Source organism: Argiope bruennichi, chromosome 3 (genome assembly GCF_947563725.1).
Source record: "Argiope bruennichi chromosome 3, qqArgBrue1.1, whole genome shotgun sequence".
NCBI lineage: Eukaryota > Metazoa > Arthropoda > Arachnida > Araneae > Araneidae > Argiope > Argiope bruennichi.
The window spans coordinates 87,186,517-87,214,315 of record NC_079153.1 but is presented as its reverse complement, the minus strand read 5'-3'; the positions used below and the strand labels follow the sequence as shown (position 1 = coordinate 87,214,315).

At 29.2% G+C, this 27,799-nt stretch overlaps 1 protein-coding gene across 2 annotated transcripts in view; it reads left to right on the top strand.

Moving 5' to 3' along the window:
- Positions 1-27,799, top strand: part of LOC129963667 (zinc finger protein 423-like) — a 206,825-nt gene that overhangs the window by 152,780 nt on the left and 26,246 nt on the right. The window contains exons 1-2 of one of the 2 annotated variants that reach the window (XM_056078164.1): positions 14,032-14,125; positions 19,709-19,914. In XM_056078164.1, coding sequence (XP_055934139.1) covers positions 14,059-14,125; positions 19,709-19,914 — 273 coding nt within the window. In that variant the 5' untranslated portion in view covers positions 14,032-14,058. Of the gene's footprint in view, positions 1-14,031; positions 14,126-19,708; positions 19,915-27,799 lie in introns of those variants that run through there. The other variant, XM_056078163.1, reaches the window with a different exon arrangement.

Below are 27,799 nucleotides of genomic sequence, written 5' to 3'. Positions count from 1 at the left end.
TCCAACTTTGAAAAATCGTTTTATGTACAATAAAACGTAAAATAAACAGCAGGAAATGTTTAACTAACGCTTAATATTTTAGTACATCACTCAAAACTAACCTAAAATGCATTTTGTTAATGAAAACAGAAAAGTGCTTTGTACTTACGAGAGGCGTCAAGGATACACAGAAAAATGAATACATATGTACTGTTTTAATACTGTAATGTATTATGTAATTACAAAAGTATAACTGTAAAACTGCACTTTTTTGAAAAAATCAGAACTGTGCGGCAGGCGCGGATAACCCGCCCGCGGATAATCGGGAGTCTACTGTATATATATATATATACTAATAAATGTTTTTCAAGGTTAAAAGACAAAGACGAAAATGGGAATTTCCAATAAATACAAGCGACTTCATGCTTTGAAAATTTTTTTATACTAGATTTATAGCAGAATAACAATAGAAACATTTATAGCAGTTATCTTTCTAAAAATATTAACTGCATATCAAGTTGACGTAAGATTGAAGGCTCTCTGCAAGAGACAAGAATTTTCAATAAGTTTAAACAATTTTGTGGTAAAATCTTTCTATACACGAGGTACACAGCAGGGCCTGTAAAATTACTCATATTGGCAAAGAATGAAATTGGAATCGAACGTTTTTCACAGCCCTTTCTTGCGAATTCCCCAATATTTACAGTAAAAAAAAAAGTCGAGAAAGTCATCCTCATTTAGACTTAAAAACTGAAAAGAGACTAACTGTAATGTGTAGCACAGCGAATTATTTGCAAAGCGATTCTTAGTTTTGAAAACTGTAAAATTGGTGCATTTTCCGAAATGACTTGCGAAAACAGTTCTACCTGAAAATGTGTTTTGTGGTTGTTTCGTTTTTGAATTCTTGAGTATACAAAAAATCAGTCTCCGAATTTTGGGATCATGATTTAAAGTTTCTGGATGATAATAAATTGGCAAAAATTTATTTGGCAATAATTAGGAACGTAAAAGGAATGTAAGAAATCTAGTAATATAACATTTTATCGAAGTTCAAAAGAGGCACTTTCGAGGAATCATATTTCATATATGATTGCTTTTTTCCCCTCAAAAGTTAAAACTTCAGATGGAAAAAAAACATTGTTTGGTAGGCGAAAGATCGAATATTAAAACAATTTTAGGTGAATCCGAACTTGATCACTGGATCTCAGAAGTTTTAAGAAAGAAATTGAACATAAATTATTAATAAATTATGCGATTTATTGTTAAAAAACAACAAAAGATAACTCCACCAAATTATGAAACATTTTTATTTATTAATAAATTATACGATTTATTGTTAAAAACAACAAAAGATAACTCCACCAAATTATGAAACATTTTTATTTATTAATAAATTATGCGATTTATTGTTAAAAAAAAACAAAAGATAACTCCACCGAATCATAAAACATTTTCATTTATTAATAAATTATGTGATTTATTGTTGAAAAACAACAAAAGATAATCCACCGAATTATAAAACATTTTTATTGATTAAGTCGATTAGAAATCCCTTACTTTCAAAACTGAATGAAATTCATACAAATAATTTATCTTATATATAAGCACATTGATGATATACATATACATAAAATAGTTTCGCAGTATATAAGGGAAAATGTATTTCATTATTAAACTACTATCTTTACTTCCTAGTATACAAAATATGCAAAGAGAAAATGATATAGTAAAAAATGTGAAGACTAGGTTTTGATGAATCTTTACGTTTCAGATTTTTTTTAATCCTTCCCCTTTTCCCAAAAGAAAGTACATTTTTGGAACTATCTGTTTGTTTGCGAATGCGATAACTTAAAAACACTTTCGACTAGACGTATGAAATTTGGAAATGTTGTCCGAATATAATATAGCATGTTAACTACAGAACAATAAATAAATTTCATACACAGATTTAACATCTATAGTGCAGACATATATGAAATTATAAACCAAATACATCAAGGAGTTTACTGTCTATTGGTTTGTATCTTCACCAGCATAAAAACATAAAACTCAAAAATGCAATGACTTAATTTAAATGTATGATTTTGATATGAGATTTTTTGACTACAATTATAGTTTTGTATCAATTTTTTTCCCTTTCGGTCGAAGAACTACACATTCGATAACAAACTACACATTCAGTATTTCTAGCACTTTGTATTAACTTTATTCCGGCGATTAATCATAAAAATCGCGCTTTAATGGACTCTTTTATAAATATTGTTTATCCAAGGCTAAGGTTAATATTAAATTAGTACTAGTAGGCCTTTAGTACTAAGTAATAAATACTAGTATAAGTATTAAGTAAGTACTAGGCTGTATGCTAAAAAATTCTCCTTGGTTCCATAAACGACACTCATGGGTTATTCGACAGTGGTTATGAACTAAGCGTATCATGATTTTTTAATTTACAAGGTTTTTTTTTTTCATCGAGGCATATTTACTTAATACTACTATATTCTCTATCTCCCTTATCTTCCTATTTGTAATATTAAATAATTCCTATCTTCCGTTATTTGTGTTATCAAGAAAACACTAATAACGATCTAAATACAATAGAACATTAATTCCAAAATTTTTAAAATCGGAATGGTCAGCAATTAATCATTTTTTTTCCTAAGCCCTTGAATTTCTTCCAAAATTAATGGTAAAATATCGTTGCATCGTTAACATTAATAACTTTCCAAATTTGATAGAACATTAATTCGAACGATTTTTAAAATCGAAATGGTCAGTAATTAATGAATTTTTTTTTTCTAAGCCTTTGAATTTCTTACTAATATGATGGTAACATATCTTTCATAATTCGAATCTATTTTGGTTCATTCAGCATCAAACTTTAGAATCATAAAACTTGTTTTCATTTCTGAGATACTTGCATTAAATACTTTTGTACCTAATAACGGTAACGCAAATGAATAATTTTTAATTCTCTTAGTTTAGTCGAAGGCTGCAGTGCTGTATAATATATTCAATTAAAAAGCAATAAATATTTCTCGCTTTTTAGAATTTTGAACTTAATAGATACGAATTGCACTATTTAATTTGAAATTTTATTTACTAATAATTGTATTTAAAGTACTGTTGTTTCTTATTAAAATCACCAACTTATTTCTTAAAATTATTATAAAATTTTAAAACGAATTATTATTGTTTTATTTATTCACATTTTCTATTCACATTTTCTTTATTAGTAATGCTTTATTTATTAAAGCTGTGAAATAATAAAAATACATCTTTATTTATTTCCCTTTTTAATTTAAAAATCATTATTTTCTCTTTCTGAACTCCTTTTAAGACAAAGAACTGGAATCGAATTTTCGCATAATTAAATTTTTTTTTTTTTTTTTTATTCTTCTCCTATAATCACGTGTTCATATTGCAATATGAACACATGATTTTCGAAAGCTTACTCTTAATAATCCTTTTCTTTAATTAAAAATTTGATTTGTTTTTAATAGTATTAATAAAAGTTTTTAATTTGCTTTCTCGAAACTGATTACTAATTTATTTAAATAAATTTTAATTTAAAAAATTAACCCATCCAACTCTGATAAAATTTCTAAAATCGCTTATCAAAATTTTAAATATGTCAGGAAATACGTCTACGTCTACGAAATACGTCAGAGGAAAAGAACGACTTCTCGGAAATGGCCAGTTACAGAGATTATTTCCGAATCTTGGAAGGAGTGTCCACCCTACATGCTGGGTGTGCAATAATCGTTTGCAGATGTCTTATGCTTACTTTGTGATACATCCCTTAATAACGCTGTCCGCCCGATATAGATAATCCTTTTTTCTCCAAGTGCTGCCTAGCATTGACCACCCAAGTTTCCTGAGAAATTTCCTGAAGGTCACCTTCTGATCCTTCCTTGCTGGTGACACACAGCTGAAACTGTAAGTCATAATCACTAATAGATGACTTATACAAAATAAACAATAGATCATATATACAAAAAAGAAAGAAACAAAGATAAAGGTGGGACATCATTTCAATGGCATATATAAAAAGTCGTTTCTTTTGAAATTATCATAAAAAAAGGCTTTTTAAATTATTTAACCTATCCCACATGTGGTCACTATAGAATTTTGGAATTCAAGGAAACATTAACAAAGCCTTCACGAGGCAAAACTTCAACATAACTAGGCTCCCCCCCCCCCAAAAAAAAAAACGACATTTACCAAACAAACTAAATTAATCTTTTATTGTTTATTTGCTTGTCATGCATTGTAAAAATCACAAAACTTTTTTTTGTCAAAAATTGATTGTGACGGGAAATGGTTTTATAAACCCTTGATATTTATGTTTAATCAATTAATAAAAAATTCGAAATGACAAACAAACAGCAAATTAGCAAAATGAAACATCGACTATATAAATGGGATATCTGAACTTTGATCTTGGAATAAAAGATCGGATAAATTCAATATCTATAAGGAAATGTGAATGGAATATAGTTTGATTGGAAGCTCTTCAAATGAATTAACAAAACAGAATTATTGAATTTAATATGTCGTTATTTATTTTTAATCAATGCTTCATTTGAATATAACAGTGGTTTGTGGAATTCCTCTAACACAATTCAAGATTTGGTGATTAGTATTTTCATTGAAAACGATTTTCCCGTTTTTTTCAACAATATTAACATTTCATTTTGAATGAACACAAAAACTCTTTTTGGGACAGACTTCTGAATTTTCAACAGTGAAATAATGATAATGAACCTCAGCTAATTATCCGCTTTTCGAGCTTTCACACCACTCCAGTGCAATGTATTTGACTCACGACGCCAGGTTTTGCGTGTACCAGATACACATGTGAGAGAAGATTTGATGGAAACGGGTTTCGCACATGGAACTCGCACCCGAAATTGAAACCTTACCATTAAGCCACCGCGACTTTATGTGATTCGAGTCTTTCGTTCGAAACATTATGGCATGATCAAATTTAAAAATATAAAATCTTTTATATTATTTTTGAAAATTTACATTTTCTTAGCAGAAATAATAACGTCGTGCCACTCTCATACACACTCTCACACACACACAAATGCATTTAATATCGTTGCACTGTGTGTGCTTAAAAATGCATTTACTATACAATGAAAAGTATAGTAAACTATCGTAAGATATACATAAAAATATTTTGAAAAATTAATTCCATTTAGAGAAAAAAAACTACTTGAAAATTAAATTGATTTTCCTGAAAAGCTAATTTCTTCCATTGTAAAATATTGCAATAATGCCGTTCGAAATTATTGAGAGAAAAAAAACACGTTAAAATGTCTAATAATTTTTAATAAAAATATAGTAAAATTTTTGCAGAAATTTTTCTTAGCGCTCATCTACTACCAATAAAATAAATAAATGCCCAATTTGACAATTATAGGTCTAACGATCTACTCTATAAAGTGTTTGGATTTTGTTTTCATCATGCATGTAACAGTTTACTTACAGTATCCAATTCTTAATCATCAGCATGTTAAAAGTAAAACAAATAATAATAATAATAATAAAACCATGCATATATGTCTATCGACTAATTGCGAATATTTAGTTTCTCTAAGGAGTATGTGTACTTAGTGTCTTAATATTATCTTAATTTAAATTAAAGTCATAGTATCTGCATACGTATTTTCGCTGCTTACCTCTTTTTGAACAAGTAACTGGGCCGAATTTAACCAAATTTTGTTGACTTAAAAATATGAGATAGAATAATTTTCTACTTTGCAAAACACAACATTAATTAAATATTTAATTAATTAAAAAAATTTAAAAAATGATCTTTATTACACTTTGAATAACTCTAGCATTATTTTTTTTTAAATTTCTGTTTTATTTTTATATTTTTGACAGTTTTTTTTTTTTTACCTTGAAAAATTGATTTAAACATGTTTAAAATTAACTTAAACCAATCGTCCAAAGACAACAATTTTTTTTTTTTTTTTTTTTTTTTTTTTTTTTTTTTAATATTCCAGCACTTATGAGCAAAATTTGTAATATAAAGATGACAAATATTGAAATTTTAAACAGAAAATCAAGTATCGTTGGTTTTTAAAAATTGTTTGCTTCAACTTATATTTTAATTAAAAGCGGATGATTAAATTTTGTATACTATAATATTTTATTCCAAAATAGTTTTTAAGTTAAAAAATGTTTTGAAGGGATTTAACTTTGAGCAACATCATGTATATATCATTTAACATCATATAAAAATTGTATGACGGCATCCGAAAAGAAATATTCCAAAAAGAGAAACATATCGAATGTAAAATGCTTAAGAAGATGTGCTTTGTAAATTCCATGAACTTCCATATCAAAAACATTAGATTGTTACTATTTTTTTAGATTATTATCTAATAATATTTTTGTTCTAAGATGAAGTTAAATCTAATATAATTCACTCATTTTTATTAGATACGATGAAAGCAGCTTTATAATATGCGCATTTAATCCTATCTTTTCCTCTTTTCTTTTTTAAAAACTCTACACAATGGAAATTCTTAAAGGCAATAAAAAACATTTAGTGTAAAGAATCACTTGTTAATACTTCAAATAAATAAATAATATAAAAAAAAATTATCGCCCAGATTGTAGTTGGAATCTTAGTTGTGAAAATAAATATTTTTTTATACTTTAAACACGAAATCTTCTCTACAGTTTCTGTCTCATGCAACGATGCATAAAACCTAATTTCTTTAGTATTTCATTATTTAAAGCAAATTTTTTAAAAATAAATATTTGGTTTATTTTTTAAATTTTTTATATTCTTTTTTTTTCTTTATATAAAAGTATAAAGGTTTTATAAGGAAATAATCTAAATGAATGTGTTGTATGCCTCAAAAAATATTTCGATTAAAAGTAATCATTTTTTACACAATACGATTTTCCGAAATATATAACTTATTTCTCCCTATTATCCTTTCCCATTTCAAATTATGAAATCTATGTAAGACTTCATGAAATAATTTCAATTACTAATAAATTTCGTGGAGCGGGAGCCTTTGAATTATCTGTTTGCAGTTGCTCCATACATGGACAGGAAACTTGCTGAAATCTTTGCCTTATTTTCACGCACAATAACGTGACATCATAGAAGGTAATAATTTACTTCTCTTCAAAATAAGATAATGATAAGAAAGAATCATCAGCCCATCTTTGACGTCATTTAAATACGAATAACACGTCATATGTATTTCCACGAATTTTTATTTGTTCATATACAAAGCATACGAAGAGCAAATATTGCAATTCTCCAAAGTTCGGACTCAAGTTTTCGATAAATATCCACGTATCAGATCTCCACGTAGCAGAAAAACACATTTTCGTCCTCATGCCTGATAAAAACGATAACTCAAAAGCGCTTTGAGCTATATGGATGAAATTCGGTATATGGTCTCTAACCAAATTAGTAGATTTTTGCCAAATTTTGCACGATATTCATTCAGAGGAAGTCTCTATGTCCGGCTTTCCGAATATAAATTAATGCTAATAGTTACAAAACTAAATAAGCTGGATAAATAAAATTTGATACATATTATTGATGTCAGCACTTTCACATGATAAATCAAAAATGCGATGGCTTAAATATTTTGACTACAATTGGAGTTCTGTATCAAAGTTTGGTTTTAATTGATCGGAAAAAAAGGCTTCCAAAATACGCATTCGGTTTCCAGGTACTTATGTATTAACCGCAGCTCAGTGATTAATCGCCAAAGATCACGTGCTGTTAAGCTCTTTCTTAATTATTATTCGTCAATAGTATGTGATTAGTAATAATTTGTTTGAGAATATGCGAGAAAGTTTCAGGGTGACATCTTCGACTGGTTTTTGCTATAGATAATGTTCAATGAAACTTAATAACTTTGTCTTGAAATTAGAAGCTTATTGCCGGTCGCATTTGTTCCGTAAGTTATTTTTATCGCAAAAGATATCATTTAGTGTCTAATGCATTATGATAACATGCAGGACTGTTAGACAGGGTGCGAAAGGGCCCTGGGAGGCATTTCCGGCGCCACCAATTTAATGTGATTGATGCCGTTAGATCCCTGACAGTCAATGGTACTCAAAGGATTTCACCCCTTTCCCATGGGGTCTTCGTACAGAAATGAGGTTTGAGTTTCCTTCTCTATGCATTTCTAAGAACTAGGTGGGTGGCAAGATGACCATGGTGTTTTAAAATGCACCTGTAAAAGTAAAGGGAAGATCACACACCTGGTTTAAACTCGTTATATGAATACGTAGAAAGCAATCCAACTCTTAATCCAAAAGGCAGGTCTTCAAAGATTGAGATCAGCTTCTTAAATTGCTAACTCTATAAGTAGTGGAAATCGGGAAGTTTGAATGAAAAATGTAAGATAATAAAGCACAATAATCACGCTTAATGTATTTATTGACTAGGCAGCTGCCTAGCCTTTAGGCTGAAAGGATACAGCAGTCAGATGGATTCTAAAAAAATGTTAGGAAATAAATAAATTTTTTGAACAGAAGAATCCTATGAATTATAAAATATTATGATAATATTTACCCCTAGCCAAGTATGATTATTCAGGGCCCTAAGTATTTCACTGCATTCACTAATTATTACTGTATTTATAAACACTAGTCGTCTGCTTAAATTAACATATATACAAAAATGAATGCCGCTGAGTCATAATTTAAATTAAATAAATAGAATACAAACAGATACAAACAAATACAAACAATGTATCTGTAAAATAAAATATATATTTAATAAATAATATATTAAGTAAAACAAAGAAAAAGTTGAAGAAAAGTGCTCAAATTTGAAACTGAACTGATCAATTATTGAAGGATGAATCTAAAATTTATTAATAATTAATAACTGGTAATTGAATAGCTAATTTGGAAGCATGTCGATGCATATACTAATGAATTTCATTTTTTGATAATGCTCATTATCATTCTAAATGATATTTCAGAAGTTATTTAACTGATTATTTCATATAACAACATGTAGACTAAGCGGCGGAATATCAAATGCAAAATCGAGGATTGTAGATTTTTGTACTTCATTGTATAGAAAAGAAATTCGAATATGCATTTTGGAGACTTTTTTTCCCCCATCCGATTGAAGCTAAAATTTGACACTGAATTGCAACTGAATTGACACTGAATTTTAGTAAAAGCTTACCTACTAAATTTCATTTATCTAAGTCACTGCGTGTTCAATTATTGCATTTGCATTCATTTGAAAGTACTTAGAGGCGGTTAACCTTTTGGTGGATTTGGCTTAACATTTGATACGTATCTATATTTAAGATGCAAGATTTGTGTACAAAGTTTTAGCTCTTATCAATTGTAGTTATCGTTTCCGCTTGTACTAAGCCAACAACAGAATGACAAACTTCCTTTGAATGTATTTCAATCAAAGTCTGACAGAAATGTGCAAACTTGACATGAATTCCATAAACCGAATTTTATTCTTCTAACTCAAAGCATTTTTGAGAATTATTCTTCTAACTCGAAGCATTTTTGAGAATTATTCTTCTAACTCAAAGCATTTTTGAGAATTATTCTTCTAACTCAAAGCAAATTTGCAAACTTGACATGAATTCCATAAACCGAATTTTATTCTTCTAACTCAAAGCATTTTTGATTCATTGTATTCGCAGATAGAAAACAAAATTCCATGTTTTTCGAACTCAGGTAGGTCTGAAAATAAAGATTCGTCAAAACCTCGAGTTCTTATTGTTATTTATTTATTTATTTACGACTGAAGTACTTCATTTTGTATATATCGTATATGAGAAAGTAGTTAAATCTTTTCAAGATCTTTGAGTATGAAAATCAACTTAGATTCAACCTTCTCTCTATCTGTATATATGCATGTGTGTGTGTGTGTGTAAAGATTTTAGCATTATTAATAAATAGAATGATACTCGACATTCACCTTAATCGCAAACATTTTCAATTAATCAACGAATATATTTCATAAAGCAATAAATGAAATATTATTTTAAGTTTGGAGGACCTAAAAATTGAAAAAAGTAAAAGAATTGTGCATCATGAACTGATAATGAAATTTTGATGAAATAGGAATTATAATTTGAAAAAGTGATTGAATTAATACTGAGCTAAATTATCATAATTAAACTCCTCATATAAACCGCTTTTTTGTTTAGTTAAATTCATAAATCTGAACAAAATATCGAAATGTTTCTCACTTGGTAATTAATAAATCAGAATTTTTCATTCAGAAATAGGAGAATTATAGTTGTATAATAACAAAAATAATTCGTTGAATGCTTTCCACCTTACTACAATATCTAAAATAATTTTTATAGAAGTGTCATGGCCATAAGTCAATTTTCCATGCTTAAATAATGACTTTACTTGACTTTTCCGTACTTTAAAAACAATAGGAGATAGTACTTTAAGGAAATTCATTTCTAGTGATTTCTTTTAACTGGAATTACTAAAAAAATATCTATTTTTAGTAGCAAGTTGAACGAGTTTCTAAATTTTGCTTATAAATATTTTGGTAATTATTCATTTATTTTTTTAAAAAAGCACAACTACTTTTGGTTTATTTTTGTTCCATTTCGGTATAAACTTGTTTCTTCGTTTAATTCATAAAAGGTCTTTATTGATTCATTCATAATTTTTTTAAATTCAAATCTGAAAGAAAAGACATCATTGAAAATTGCAGGCGAGAGTTTTATGAATTAAACTTCTGAATCTAAAACGATAACAATCAGCTTTTCTTTATTAAAATGAGTTGGCCATCGAAAAGTCTATTCATAAATTTTGGAGCAAGCAAACCTTGGTTATTATTAGTCTTATTTGTCTTGCTTTATAATTAGTCTCAGTGATTTTGTTTTAAAAGAAAATAATGAAAAAAAAGATACGGAAATATGCGTTATGAGCAGTGAATTCTTTTTCATGCTGAAATGTAAATTCTTTTCTCTGAGTGAAATAGAGTAAAATGTATCGAAGTATGTATCGAATGTATCGAAATGTATTAACTTCAAATTCTCCACGTTGTAAACGATATGCGGGCTTTTTCTGTCCTTTCTTTTTTCTTTTTTCCCTATTTTTATTTCTTTAATTTTTTTCTCTTACTTTTATACGTTATACTTCGGCTTTGAAAAAAAAATTAATAATAGAATTATTAAAAATATTGAAATTAATCATTTACCAGTCTCATTGATTTAATTGCATTAAACAATAATTAATAAAGCTGACTTCTGATTTCATTCGAAACAAAATTTATCTTAGAACTTTAGGTAGAACACAATTTTTGCTAATGATAAATTTATTGGCAATCATGTATCTATTTTTACATGTAATCGTACTCATGTTGTTTTCGGAGATTTTTCATTAGGTCTTATACTTTTCTGAATCATAGGGACCAACTACCTATTCATTTTTTCCCCATGAAAGTATCTATAAGAAGGCATATTGTGGATAAAACATGACATGCATGATAAAAAAAAATACAAATTTGGCAAGTAGTTACTTTTTGAATAATAAATGCGCACTGAGAAAGGAGTTTGTAAAACTTTAATTGGATGATACATTAAAAATCATTCAAAATTCTAACACTTTTCCTCAATTCACTCTTTTTTTTTTTTTTTTTTCCTTTTTTTCTGTCTTTCTCTTTTATAACTAGCTGAAAATCCATTTCATTATCAGTGCAAAAGACAATATTTTTTCTGAAAAAATTTTGTTACAAAATAGCTTCGATCGACACCTGGACAGTCACGTGACCATCTTATTTTCGGTTACACAATTTCGCCTGAACAAACAATGCGACCACAACAAATTTACCAACATTTGTGAAATATAATTACCATTATCTAGATAAACCATTGTACTCATTGCATGTCTTGATGCAACAATGTATTTATGAACCATTTATTGAGAATGTAGTATAAAGAAACTTTTTAGCAATAATAATAATGATAGTAATAAAAACATAACATTCAAATCAGCATTAATAAATATCTCACTTCCAAAATAACAAAGAATACAAAGAGAAAATTTTGTATATCTCAAAAAATTACAACTAGAGATTTTAATAATAATTTTTTTTATTTTCTCAAGTCTTTCTTCAGAATGGATTTTTTTTCTTTGAATTTATGCCTTTGTATCTGTCTGTCCATACATGTACGTACATAATGAATCAAAAATTCAACGATTACATGCCATTTTTAATGTATGGCCAGAAATGGTAAAAACGAAAATTCAGTTAATGTAATTCAAAATCTCCACTAAATTTCCTGGGCAAAATTATTTTTTGGTACACAGCAAAAATAGTCATTTTTAATAATATTTTTGTATAGGAATTAGTAATTTCAAATCTTTGAATTATGTCCCCGATTCTTGGGAATTTTCTAAGAGATATTTCTGTAAAAGAGAGCAAAAGATTTCTTAATTTTGAGATGGCGTAAAGGTACTTTCTTGGGATAACAATTTCCGAAGTTATTGCAAAAAGACGCAATCAATACGAAATTCACAAAGTGATTGCAATACGATAATGACAGAACATCTGAGAAAACACAATTTTTACAACTCCTAAAATATTTCAATCGATGTCTAACAACTGGATAAAGTTATTTTTGAACTCGCACTATAAGTAAAGATTTTTTATTTGGATTTTCTTATATATCCGGAAGATGAAGAGAGTGCATTTCCAATTTTTTAACATGGAAGCAAACATGTTTATTTTCTTAAAGCAATATGCAAATTTTCCGAAAACGACTCCTATATCTTAAGATAGTATTGAAATATATTCTTCGAATGATAGTTTCGAATACAGTATACTCCCGAATTTCGGGTTCGAGACTATCCAGTCCAGTTTTCTTTTATCGTAATTAAATGAAGACGGCAAGGCTTCTATTAAGGACTTTTTCAAAATCAAAAACTAAATTTTGATTTTTATCTTATGGTTGCTTTTTCATATCTGTGTAATCATTTATAAGTGAAAAATAAAATCAGTTTGAACCAATTTTCTGAAGAATTAGGCCTATGATTTAAGTTAAGGTTTTGTTTGTTTCCTGCATTTAAGTTGGCCATTACAGAATTTATGTTAAAATGTGAACAGTTTATATTCTTTAATTTACTTTTTCTCTAATAAATTCTTTAAACGTGCAGTGCAGTATATAAACAAATATATAAACTCTCAGTACAGAGCCTTCTATTTTAAGTCGACACGTTACTGGCAACTGCTTCTATATTTTACTGGGCCGCGTTCACATTCTGCTTGGCTTGAGGTGAAAGGAGGGCTTAGTACTCAATAAGAAGTAAGAAATTACGAATTATAACAGTGATTTTTGGTATAAAAACTTCGTCTTCTGGTATTGATGGATAAAGAAATGAATTCGTAGAATTCCGGCTCATGCGGCTTTTTTGTTATCCGGCCAGTCCTTCCGCCACATAAGGCGGGATACTCGAGAGTATACTGTATATCGTTAAAAATAGTCAGTATTGCGATATTAATGAACAATATTAACAAACCATCAGTGATTTTAATTATATATAACACTTGGACAAAATCATTTTTAGATACACTTAATAAGTGGCAATTTTTTTTTTTTTTTTTTTGCGAATGTTCTTCTATACGAGAAATTGTAGTAGATACATTTAAAATTTTTTGAATTGGATTCGAATTTGTCAGCGTTTTTTGTAAATTTCCTCTAGAAAGGACTTGTCCCAAACACCTGGATGAACTCGTGGTCATTCATTGTATGCCATCGTTTTACACTGTTTCCACGTGTGCAAAAGGTGTAACCACAAACCAATTAAAACGTCGTCGATTGCCAGTGCGCTATCTCCTGGCGGGCTGTTTCGAACGACGCTTAATTAAGTACAACGCGGGGAGGGGGGGGGACTACTCGACTCTCAACAATGCAGGTCGGGAGACACGTGTTAAAAAACTCCTCACACAGACACCCTCCGATTCTCGCTCGACCAATGGGGGAGCGAGTCCACGCCCCTCGCCTCCCGTTCGGCTCCCCGTGCGCCTGCATCACGATTCACATCAGTTTGTGTTTTGCCCTAAGTGGCGAAACTTGCATGCGTTTTGTGCTCAGGTACGTGAATTCTCCTCATACAAGAATGCGTCTCATGGATGTCATAGCGAGTGAGTGCATCCCTTTGAATTCTTTTCGAACGCTTTGATTGATCGTTATCTCTTATCCGATTCCTATTTAAACTAGACCGAGGGGAGCAGTTTTTGAAAAATGATCGATGATTCTTTTTAAATTTTGAATAAGCCATGACAAGTGATAACTGTGGTATTTGTAGAGAATCTTTTGGGGCAGGGGACACTTAATTCTTAAGCTTATAGGGCTAGGATAAAATATAGTTTGTGAATAGTGTTTTGACAACATGTTATCCGGTTTGATAATTTTAATCCTGATGAGATTACATGTGATTTAATCTTCCTAATTCGGTTAAATTTTAATAATTTAAGAACTGACATGCAGTGTGTTAGAGCTTTGTGGAAATTTTCTTATTTTTAATTCCACAGTTTTACATTTAAGTTAAGATCATTTTCAACTTTTTATAATTTCAATTCAGTTTCACCTAATCAAACACGTGATACTGTAATTAACTATAAATAGAAAATTTCATGTGATTTGAATATCAATTTTGATTTCAGTTTCCATAACACAACATTATTTCAGCATGCAGATTTTTTTTTTTTTTTTTTTTACCCACCGCTTTATATTTAAGTTAGGATCATTTTCAACTTTTTACAATTTTGATTGAATTGCATCTAATTAAACACGTGATATTATAATTGTTAATAAAAAAATTTGTATTCTTTCTGCATATTAATTTTGACTTTAATTTCCAAAGCACAATATTATTTCAACAAGCATATTTATTACAAATGTCAAAATATAACCTTATATTTCTAAATTTTCGAAATAATATTTTTTTAATATCATTATTATTTAAATTATTTGCAATGAAAATATTTATTAAAAATTAGTGTTTACATTGTACATGTTTTACAATGACATTTAATTAATTTGTGAAAATATATTTAATCTTTAGCTATTTTAAGGAAGAAATCGTTCCTAACAGACTAGTTATATCTAATTACCTTAACTTGGTTGTTCTTGAATTTCGGTTCAAATATGAATTTCCAAATTAGATTAATTTAATTGTAATAATTTTAGGATTATGACACCTAATATTCAATTTAATTTAATTCCCATTTAATTATTTATCCTGTTAATAACACAGAGTTTACTTAGCTGGATTTAGATATTTTACTTTGTGCTCTTTTCTTCAATGTTACTACATGTTTCTTAATGAAAATTATAAGAAGTTGTTACTATCAAAGTTAGATAAGATAATGTATTAAATTTGAATTTGTATAATGGACTTAAAAGATAATATCTTCAATTTAACATTTTCTATAAATGAGTTTTGTAGAAAATTTCAAGACCTGAATCGATTAGGGAAAATGTTTTGTCTAAAATGTTCGTCTACTTTGTACTTTTTTCAGTAAAGTAACAATTCAAAATAGCATGTCTTTGATACAGTTTCACCATCGTGTTAATCCTATTTAAACAAAAGGGCTGAATTACAAAAAATTAATTGTAGTTTCATGTAACATTCATTTGATTTGTAGCCAATGCGTATGTCTTAGACATACCTTAATACCATTAAATCTCTAACATGTGATTTTTTTTTAACAAAATGTATAAAATTATATAAAAGATCTAAAGAATAGTGGAGGAACAACTTAATCTCAAACTTACCTTTTTAATTGAAATTAATTAATAAAATCATTAGCTGCTTAGTTAAAATTTCTTTATTAAAAACTTTCCTTGTGATTATAAATCTAGTAAATGAATAATTTTAGTAACCAGTTATTAATTATTCAAAAGAAAAGCCTTAAAAAAAGCAAAAATAATGGCAAAGCTATTATGAATAGCAAACGCAGTATGACATTAACGCTTCCTTGACTGTTTAGGTAAATTAAAGGCCAAACACGAGAATGTAGGGGGAAGGTGAAGTGTCACGTAGAATTGTCCACCACACTTACGCACACCCTTGCCTGCAGCCAAAAGGCTTGGACTTGTCGCCATTAACCCATTGATTATTGGTGCCATGGATTATTGGCTGCAGTCCGGGGTCACTTATCAGAAAAGCAATTCGGGGACAAACCCTTATTTGAATAGGGACACATTCCTTTTCTTGTCTGCCCAGAGGGAGGAAGAACACCCCTGAGGTCTTTTGATTTTCGTCTTCCAACCCCTTTAAGGAACTTGAGTGATCGTTCTTATGTGTCAAGTATATAATAAGAACCTCACAGCTGCTAGTTTCAACATACTTGTAGATAACATTTTTATCTGTCTCCACTCTGATAGCAGTAATAAGATTCTTCACATGAGGAAAGGGTTTTTGGATTTCATAAGAATTAATATTTTGGAGAAAAGAATTCCCATATCCATTCATTTCTATAATTCCTTAGAAGATACAGACAAATCCACCTGGATTTAGCATTCAATATTTTATATATATTGAATATAATTACTCTGGAAAAGATCATAATTATCAGTCTATTTTATTACCAATATTTCATGAATTCTTATCGAGTTACACGAAATTATTTTAAATCTTTTATATTTTTATTATATTATCTATAGTAATAATTGTTATATCTAATATTAATTAACTACAAAAATAATTTTAATACTTAATTTTTTAATATTAAATTAACCCTTTCTGGGGCCATGGGAAGTATTCTTCCCACCAAATTTTTCAATTGTTGCATGAAATTATGTAGATTGGTCCAAGTTGTGACAAATTTTTCAATAAGGCAGAAACTTGGATGTTTCAGCTCCTTACTTCACATACAATGGTGTATCTGGATTTGTTACTTTGTTAATTAACCAAATTAATTAATCAAACTAAATTAGATTTATTTAATAAGCTAAATGAATCGCTTTTCAGAAGCCAATCTTAATTCTAATAATATCCTAATATAGCATAATTATATTTAAAAAATGGCCTTTTAGAGGTTTAAGAGGACTAATTCAACATTTAATATTCAATTAAAAGACAAGGTTTTGAAAAAAAAAAGTTTGGAATTCTATATAAGAGTCATAGAATTAACTCTTATATGACTTATATAAATAAAGTTTACTTATTTTTTTTAAAAAATATTTCACTAAATTTAACAAAAGTTAGTAAATATTAAATGTTAACCTAAAGAGATGCATGCTAATTTTCTTTATCGAAAAATGTTATTAGGGTTGTATATTTAGAATTACATATATATATTTTTAAATGACTCGCAATTTATCGGTTCCTCTGTTTCTTTATTTGTAAAAATGGCAATACAACATTCATCCCCCTTTTTTTGCAAGAAAAGAGAAAGAAAATCAAATTACTATCATGTGCTTTGAAGCATATATAAAAAATAACGATCCTATTGTGGATAATTTTTATTCAATCATTTATTTTAATGTTGAAATAAATAGTTTATGTATGCATTATACCCGATGTTTTTATATTATTCTATTTTTATTCCAATTTTCTGGGAATTTTCGAAATTACTTTATAGGAGCTGATATTCTTAAAAGCATTTGGTTCAAATGTTCTTCAACTATATATTTCTGTAATTATAAATAAATTATGGGTTCCTTACTGTTATTTTTCATTTAATTAACATTTTATACTAAAGAAACATAACAGTAAAAAGCGCCTTATCATATTTTTAATGATTACAAATTCATAAATTATATTTCTGAAGTTATAATTTTTTCAAGATAAGTCATAATTTTTAAATGCCTCATTCAAATTCTAATCGTCCAATTTTCTCTATCACATAGTAGAATATCAAAAAATATTTTTTTTGTTAATTATTTTGATTCTTTTCATGTCAAAATAGAAGAAAAATGCAGTTTTAAATAGAAATTGCAAGCAGCTCAATTCAGTAAAATTGAATAGTTTGTAGTAATTCAACAAAAAATATTAAAACATAAAAAATCTTACAAAAGTACACATTCCTCACCTTCCAATTCTTCAGAAAAAAAAAAAAAAAAGGGAAGACTGATTTTTATTTTATTACTATTATTACCATTCACTTATATATATTATTATTACCTCTCCCCCCCCCCTTCTTCACATTTTTATATGCAGGTATGACGAAAAAAATCAATTTAATTTTTTTATTAGATTTCTATTTTCATATTTTTGACTGTCATTACAGATTTATACAGTAAATTGTATTTTAAAAAACGCTATAAAATAGTGTCATATGAGGGTCAAATTTTGAATATATTCTCATAACGAATTATTCAGTCAATTTTTAAATATGGCTAATTTATTTTTTTAAAAATAAATAAAATAAACTTTTACATTTTATTGTAAATGTATTTTATCGCTAATTTCCTAAATTCATATCGTTTTTATGCATTTTCAAATGACGGAATAAAAATGCAAATCTTTCATTTTGAACAATAAATTTCTATAAAGAGTGCTATTTTGCTAAATGCTGAAATTCAGAAAGTATAATTTTGACAATTCTTACTTTGTATTATCAACATTAAATTAATCCTTTAAATTACATTAATGAATTAGATTACTGTATTCATACAATGAATTTTCTAGTTGGAAAGCTACAATGAAACCTTTTTATAGAAATTTAGAAAGTAAAATTCGGGACTTGAATTTGAATATTTGGTATTTTTATCGCTTTTAAAAAGATTGTATATATTCATAAAATTAAATTTGTTCCTTCAGTATATTTGTAGATAATTTTTTGCCTTTTTTATTCAAACCTTAAATGAATTAATTCATGTTTTTTAATAGTGTTTCAAAATATATTTTTCTTATCCCATTAGGTAGTGATATGAAAATATGAAACATCGCGAAGAATTTGCAAAAATATTTTGGTTTATTAAACAATATTAACCAAATGTTTATATAGAAATATCATTGTATTGCTTCCAAAAATCATATCTTTGATTTCAAAAACATATTAGCAATAGCAAGAACATTTTAATGAAACTAAAAGGAATAGAACTTCAAAAGTTTTAATTTAAAACTTTTTTCGAACAGACATAAATAATTTAAGAAAAGATGTCACGAAATTTATAGACTATCAAACAAACTATATTTATGAGAACACTTCTTTTTTGAAAACTAAAATTTAAGAAAAGTATGCTAAAAAAGTATTTTTTGGCATGCAACATTAGAAACCGGAGAAAAAGAATAAAGAAATGTTGTGCTACAAATCTCATATTAATTACTCAATTTTTCAGAAAAAAGGAATCTAGCATTTAACATTCTTTAGATATTGGCAGAGTAAATAATGTCCTGATTAGTTAAAAAGACCTGGTAGCATAGATATAGTTCCTAGAATAAGTTTAATTATTTTTTTAGTATTACTAAAAGTTGGAAAGAAATCATGCATACAACATACACAGTACAAAAAATTTATAAAATTTTTTTAATTATTATAAATTTATTTTACAAAACGATAGTGTGTTAGTTAAACAGTTTCAAGACATATTAATCAAATTAATGTTTATCCAAACAACATCTCCTACTTTGACCATGGATATTTAAGATTTCTTCAAAATAGATGTCAGTATGTTAATTCAAAGAAAGTTAATGCCGAAGCCCTTCCTTCCGTATACTTCTTTTTGCATATAGTAAAGAAAAAATAATAACGGTGTTCTTCTTTTCCCGACAGGACTGAATGGTGGCGTAGCTACACCCACATCCTGGTCCACAGACACCCCAGACGACCAGTCCATGTCGCCCACTAGTTGCGCCACTTTTTCCGATGCCGATGCGGAACTGTCCTTCACCATCGGAGTGACAGAGAACACGCCGTACGCCTGCCACTTCTGTGATAAAGCCTTCCCCAGACAGAGTTACCTTAAGAGGCATGAGCAGGTAAGGCTCTCCAAACTTCTTAATCCCTTTTCAAAACTGAGGAAAAGAAAAATGGCCTCATTTTTATGTAGAATTCGTTTTTTATAGTTTCTATGTGATTGATGAAAATTAAACCCATCATATAAATATATTTATAAATTCAAAAATAACTAACCGAACTAGTTAATTTATTCCCCACAGTAAAATGCACGTACAAATTAATTAAAGTTCTCTTTCCCAAATAAATCATCAAAATATTATTTTATATTAATAATTGTATCATAAAAATATTAATTTAACAATTTTACCAAATTTTATAACGCTAGAGCATTATGCATCCAACTAACTAGTTCCAATTAATTTTAATCTTTCTCTAAACTTACCAAATATAGTTGCTATTCCAAATTATGATATAGAGGTGCTCGTGACCACTTTGTCACACCGCGGAACTCCAATACATCACGACGGTTGCCTTTGCCAAATTCAAAATAAACAGTTTATATGAAATTTTTTTTTTTAAATTCTCTTGATGAAATTAAAGGAAATATTTTAAATAAGGGATATTTTCTCCATTATTTTAGTTCATTAGTAAAGAAAAATATCATCGAATCGCATACTGGTATGATTTTTCCTCCTTTATATTTTAATCTAGATTAGACCTAGCTTATTAGAATAATGCCAAATTTCTTCAGACATAAAAGCAAAGAAAAAAGAAAAGAAAAAAACCAAGTCTCAATTTTTTTTTAAAGTGGAAACATTTCACTAGATATTAAAGAAAAAAAATGAAGCTCCCCCCCCCTTTTAAATCCCAGTAAAATGACTTATATGAAATAAGTTGCTGAAATTGTACGTAAAACAAAATCCAGCTTTACGAATAAGTTAGTTAGACATACTAACGTCATTACGAAAAAGCTAATATTTTACGAATTTCGAATTCAGAATTTGAAATTGCGCCCGAATGAGCATATTAACATTTAAATTTAGAATCAACATCAGTTTGTTGCAAAACAGACTGCTTAGAATTGTTTTAATATAAATTTTTAAAAACTGTGAATGGAGCAAACTCAAATAAAAAGTTAGATTATAAAAAATTTTTGATAAAAAGTCAAAAATTCCGAAATTTTGAATGAAAAAAGACTGATTAATAACTATAGTTTAATCTTTAGATAAACGAAATCAATATTCTCCCCTTAAAATGAATTTTTATGGAGACACAGGAAAGTATTTCCCTCCTTTTGTAAAATCATTTGAAGATATAATCCGTTGTTTTTTTAGACACGTTAGAGGTTATATATTCTTTCGTTATTTTAACATCTATTTAGAAGCATATCTATCCCACATACCTCTGATACAATATCCAAGTATCTATCTACAGTAGACTCCCGATTATCCGCGGGAGGGTTATCCGTGCCTGCCACACTAAGTTTTTTTTTTTTTTTTTTTTTGCTTCCAAGCAAAGAGAAAATGCTTCCAAAGCAAGAAGCAAACACAAATGACTGATTTCTTCAATAAGGTGTAGTTTTACAGTTATGCTTTTGTAATTACATAATACATTACAGTATTAAAACAGTATATATTTATTCATTTTTCTGTGTATCCTCGACGCCTCTCGTAAATACAAAGTACTTTTCTGTTTTCATTAACAAAATGCATTTTAGTTAGTTTTGAGTGATATACTAAAATATTAAGCGTTAGTTAAACATTTCCTGCTGTTTATTTTATGTTTTACTGTACATAAAACGATTTTTCAAAGCTGGAATGACTGTTTTCTCTTTTGCTGTACCCGTTTTTAGCTTTTTTCGGATTATCCGCGGTGGTCGCGCCACCCAATTCCGCGGATAATCGGGAGTGTACTGTGCATATAGATAAGGGAGAAGACAGATTACCGCTTAGTGGAGAAATTTTGGCAAAGCATTTGCAAAAATTTCTCCTTTCACTTCTAAAAAATGCTAAGAAACTCTGTCTTAAGAGAAAAACAATATTTTAGAGAAAAGGAAGGTAGAATGGCTTCAATTTGTAGCTTACAAATCAGAATTTGATAGATTAATTTCTTATATAGATATGGAATTATAGTTGAGTAAAAGCCATATTTATATCGCATACCAAGGAAAGTTACGCTGTGCTAAGAGCGCCAAGCAGATGCTGAAAAGTCTGTAAATGAATGCATATACTGATCCTTCAGCACAAAAAAATTATTTCCATTATAATTTAAATCCTGCTTGTATATTTTTCAGTCTTGAAATAAAAGTTGCGAAAATATAGTGATGGTGATATTTACACTTTATATCATCTCTGTTGTGATATAAGTGTCTGTTCTATGGTTCATAAGAACACACCGAAATAGTGTACAAATATCTATCTGCAATGATAATTAAACTGGGATTTTAATAAATCTTCTTATTCTCCGTAAAAAACTAATTAATATATGAAATTATTTTAAACAATCCCAGTTCTAATTAATTCATGAATTAAAAATGGGCAATCCTCACCTCAATGTGTGTGCTGATTAGCTTATATTAACTAAGATTCATCAACTAATTGGAGCTAACTTATTTTTCAGCATTGCTTATAGATTTAACATGACATTTTTTAATGCCATGATCATTATAATTTTATCATTTTCCTTTCCCTTTCTTTTTTTGTTAACTGCAAAGTGATGCACGTGCTTTCTTTTAATAATGAAATATTAACGATTTAATTTAGGAATGTAACTTCTAAAATAGTTGGATAAAGGGTCAATCTGTCAATAAACAATTATAAAATAATTTAATTCGTTTACTTTATAGAAAATAATTTCTAGTTTAGAGCAGTTATTTTTTGTTTGTTTGTTATTTCCTAATATTTTATCTACTTATGAAATTGTCAAAATTACATTATATTTAAAAATTCATTTTACAAACTATAAAGATGGATATCTTGCACCTGAATTATTGAGATAATGTAAAATGCATTCCTCGAGTTCAACATCTACTTTAACAAAAAATATCATTTAAATCGCTTCATCGTGAAATCATTTAAATAACTTTTCGTGATAAAGATGCATCCTCAGCTCTCCAAAAACAAATTCTAAATACTAACTTTGAAATTATAAGTTAATGCTGAGTTATTACTTAAATCAGTTAATATTTAACTCCTTTCTATTAAATGCTGTAAGAATAATCAAATTAAACTTAAACTGGCACGTGTTTATATTATTTTTTTAGAGAACCAAATACAGATATTCCAACAATGCACTCCAATTCTGAAAAAAATAAAAAAAAATAATAATAATAATAAGAGAAGTAGTAAAACGTGATGTATCAACACGCTCAGATATCACTGTATCTTTCCAGCAACATCTTTGCCTGGGGTCTGCATATTGCTCGCACGAAACACGTTTAACGTGATGAAACTCAAACTCTCCTATTAATGCGTCCCAAATTGATAATTTTCTATCCCCCCCTACCTCCGACTTATCGATAACATTTCTACCTTATAGGAATTACAAAACCCAAATGCGGTTACATCTAGGAAAACACCGTATAATAATCCAATCGCGTCAGACAAAAGATGGAATAATACAAGAGAATACCTGTTAGAAAAATTGCTCTAAATTAGCGAGAAGAAACACCCTATTTAAACCCATTACTTTCCAAGAAGCTGAGAATAATAAAACAATAACAACGCAGCAGCATCTCTATGAAAGCAATGGCCATCGGAGCTAAATGAATCGACCATAAAATGCTGCAGCGGGCAGCACATGATCTGATTTTTAATGCCCAGTGCGGACGTTAAGAAGCGCGGACCTTGACAAATTGGACTGTCATGGCTGGAAGATAATGTGAAGATTACATTATCGTGCTAATAAAGTGATTCCATATTAAAGGTAGGTTTGTGCGTTAGTCTTAAAAGAGGATTAGAGAGACTAAAGATAAGTTACGGGCGCCTAATTTCGCCGTGGTTGTTACGCGTTGTTTAACTATTCGATTAATTTCTCCTTTTGCTGTGACAAATGATTCCATGCGTGTGTTTTAGAGAGGAGATGCTATTTATTTTTTCGTGGGGAATTTCGGGTTTTAGAGTTCGGTAACAGTGTGTTATTATCGCACCTTCCTTTTTTTTATATATGGTTTTTAGCCACTGAGATTTAGAGGTGTCATGTAGTGCTGAAAGCTCCCATAGACCAGTTTCCTGACAGGCTATTAATTACAAGCTGGAAGTTTGTTATTTTGTTGAACCTACTGTATACTGTATCCATACCGATCAATCAGTTGAATGCATCAAAAAAAAAAAAATTAATACACAGATTACTCTTTAAGTTGTGTGTGTGTGTGTGTGTGTGTGTGTGTGTGTGTGTGTGTGTGTGTGTGTGTGTGTGTGTGTGTGTGTGTGTGTGTGCGTTTAAATATTTTATTGGTGATGTGACAATTTCATTAAAGTCACGCAGCTTTCAATGGACGAATTATGTAAAACAGCCAGTTGCAATCAGAGCAAAGAATGCCCAGTGGCAGAAATGTACCCGATTTTTACAAAGAATCGTCATTTCAAATGCGAAGTGGATATTGTTATAGAATGAAATCTTTTTTATGGAATGGTTTTATGAAAAAAAAGATCTTTGATCGGATTTTTGTTTAATAATTATATATAATAGTGATTTGTAGATTATTAGCTGAAAAAATTATCTAAAAAAATAAGGTATAACAGAAAGCTTTTATAATTGTCTGATTAATAATAAAATTAAAATATAATCTTAATAATATGCACACATAGTTTTCATTTATTATTCAGTCTGTAGATTATGAAATAAAATTTGAAAATATTTCTTAAAGTGGAGATTCAACGGAGATACAAGAAAGAGCTTTCTTCCTTTCTCAAATACTACAAAATCAAATTTGTCCATCCTGCTGGTCATCAATTGGTCAGCCCATTCGTATATACAAAAAATAATAATGAATTCACTCATTTCACTTGATAAGATAAGTGAAATTACCTACAGTCTAAGGCATAGTTTCTTACAAATTAGATCCAAAAGGGGTTTGCTGTGGTAAATCTTCCGGAACAGTATTTATACTAATTTCAAACGTTTAAAAAAAAAAATTCATGCAGGATTGCAAGATCGGAATCGTTTTCAAACATACCGTAGGAATACTTAACCTTCGAAGGTTTGTCCTCCAAATTAATCGCATCAGTCATTGTCATTTTCTTTCAGATTTTGCTAATAACTGATCTCCGAAATGAGTCACGACTTCCTTTATCTTGATCTCTTGTCCTCAAAATCTCCCAAATCCATTCACTTTTGAATATCGGCTCATTGGACACATCCCACGGGGCTGTCACCGGCACCCTTATAGAGGCATCGACTCGCTGACGGACGGGCGTGGACCCTTTTTCTCCAACGAGTGACAATCATGGAAATAGAATCCACATGCGGTGCACGTCTTGGTGAGCCGATAAGAGGTCGCGTCCAAAAAACGTTAAACCCTGTCCTTTTCCTGCTTGCATTTTACCTCTTTTTTTTTTGCTTTACTTTCACACCTGAAAAGAAGTTATGGCCTGTCAGCACACGACAATATTTGGTTTCTACTCTCCTGCAGGTGTAGAGATTTCGGCAATGGAGTGAGATGTTTGTGGTTAGAAAAGGAATGGTTGACCATTAAAAGTTAACAAGAGGCGTTGCTGGTTAAATAGGAGTGATTGTCCAACAATGGATTTTGTTTTCGCGAAGCAATTTATCTAGAGAGGCTTCTGTATCATCACATTATGCTCCAAATGCACCCTGCTAAAAATTTCTGTAAATGCGATTCTATACATAAATCTTTTGCAAAAGAATATAAATGGGCTATATTCTTGCCGTTGTAAATGTTTAACCTTTATTATTAAAATCACTAAGAGTGGATAAAATAATGAAATTTGAAAACTTGAAGTCATTTTTTTCAAATTACTTTTTTTTCTTCCTTGCATTAAAATAGGAATAAGAGCGTTAGTAGTTTATGCAAGAAGTTTTCCAGAAAAATTAAACTGATTTTTTTTTCTTTCAAATTCACAGTTATGGTGCGGTTTTTATGAATATTGGAAGATAAGTATTTTAGATGTATGGAATTGATGAAAATTATATGGGTACACATTTAACAATTTAAATAATCCCTAATTCGAAATGTTTCATGTATTGAAAAGGAAATCATATGCGTTGTTTCTTTAATATAAATTTTTAAAATCGTCTAATTTGATAATGTATATAAACTTACTATAAAGAAAAAAGTCTAAATTCTAAAAGCATCTGAAATATTCATTTAATAGTTTAATAACTTTAAAAATATTATAAATCCTAATTATTTTTTTATAAAATTCATATTGAATGTTGCAGAAATTTCTAATAGATTATATTGTAAAAAGTTTCAGCACATATGAGTATATATTAATTGTGCGCATACTATTGACCTCGATCCTAGAACTTTCCAACGGAATATATATATATATATATATATATATATATATATATATATATATATATATATTCCGTTGGAAAGTGTATATATATATAAATAAAGTATATATATATATATATTAACTTATGGCTATATATGTATATATATATAGCCATAAGTTAACTTTTAAAGGAAAATCAATTTAGTTCTTTAAGGGTGCCGTTTCATTCTGGATGATTTAACAGAAAAGCATAAAATGCAATAATTGTTAGCATGAAGTTTTCTCAAATTGAAGTTGACGAAAACTCATTGCATGTTTTGATTGGCTATCCTTTTTAATAAATCTTTCTTAATACATTCATTTCCCATTTTGATTACTATTCTCATTTTTAAACAGTTCTGTCACGGATGATTTAATCTCGAGAACAATGGCAATAAACCGCGACCATTACATTCTGTCCAAAAACCCATTTCGAAACGGTCACCAAATTGCATCGCACCACTCAAACTCAAACCAAAGCGTCCGCAATCTCACCAATGATCCGAATCATGACACCACTCCCTATAAAAAAGATAAAAATCGGTGGGGAGGGGTAATCAAAGCAGTGTCAATCCCCCTCCCCCATATCGAAAGGGAGGAGGGCAAACAATCAAAGCACAGCAAGCACCTCTCGGATGTATTTTTTTTACCAGTCTTCCTCCAGCAAGAAGCAAAACACCCATCCATCGGCCGGAGGGTTAATTGCGGCTTATTAAAAGTGGGCCCCCGATCCGGTTTTGCGGTTCGCGGTTTCCTAATTAATGACCTCTTAATGAGGCAGCAGCGTAATTAGAGGGTGCGAGGACCCGCTGCCACAGGTGTCTGCCCGAGTCACACATTTGCGGGATCCAAATTGAATTGGCTGCAATGGAAGATTTCCATGTGTCATTTGTAGAAGATGAGACCGGGGAATGGGTGTTATTACATCCTCCTGTCTTCCCGTCCTTTTGTTTTAGTTGGATTGAATGTTCCGCTGAAAAGTTCTCTCAAGTATAGGGTCTGGGCCCGATAAGTGATTTGTAATTATCGCCTTTAAGGACTTTTTGACAAGAAATGTAGCAGACAAAAAAAAAGTTTATGAAGAATCGGGTTCTTTTGTTTTTTTTAATAATCCAACTATTTCCTCGACTTTCTTCAATTTTTTTCTGATTTTTATACATTAATTATTTAGGAAAAATCTTGTCATGCCTTTCCATTTATTTAACTATTACTATTTAATATGCTTTTATTTATTCCGATTTATTTTAGTTTAAGAAATTTCTTTTTGATGAAAGCATAAATCTCTGAATGTAATGGTTAACCTCCATCTGCTTATCCCGCAATTTCCGAGGGTTGCCGATCAATCCGTTTTCTATTGCATCCCGCGTTTTTCGCAGTTTAAGGTGTTTATTTTTATTATGACAGATTTTTATTATATCATATTATTATCGTGAAGCATATAGTATCAGTTCACTTAGTGTGA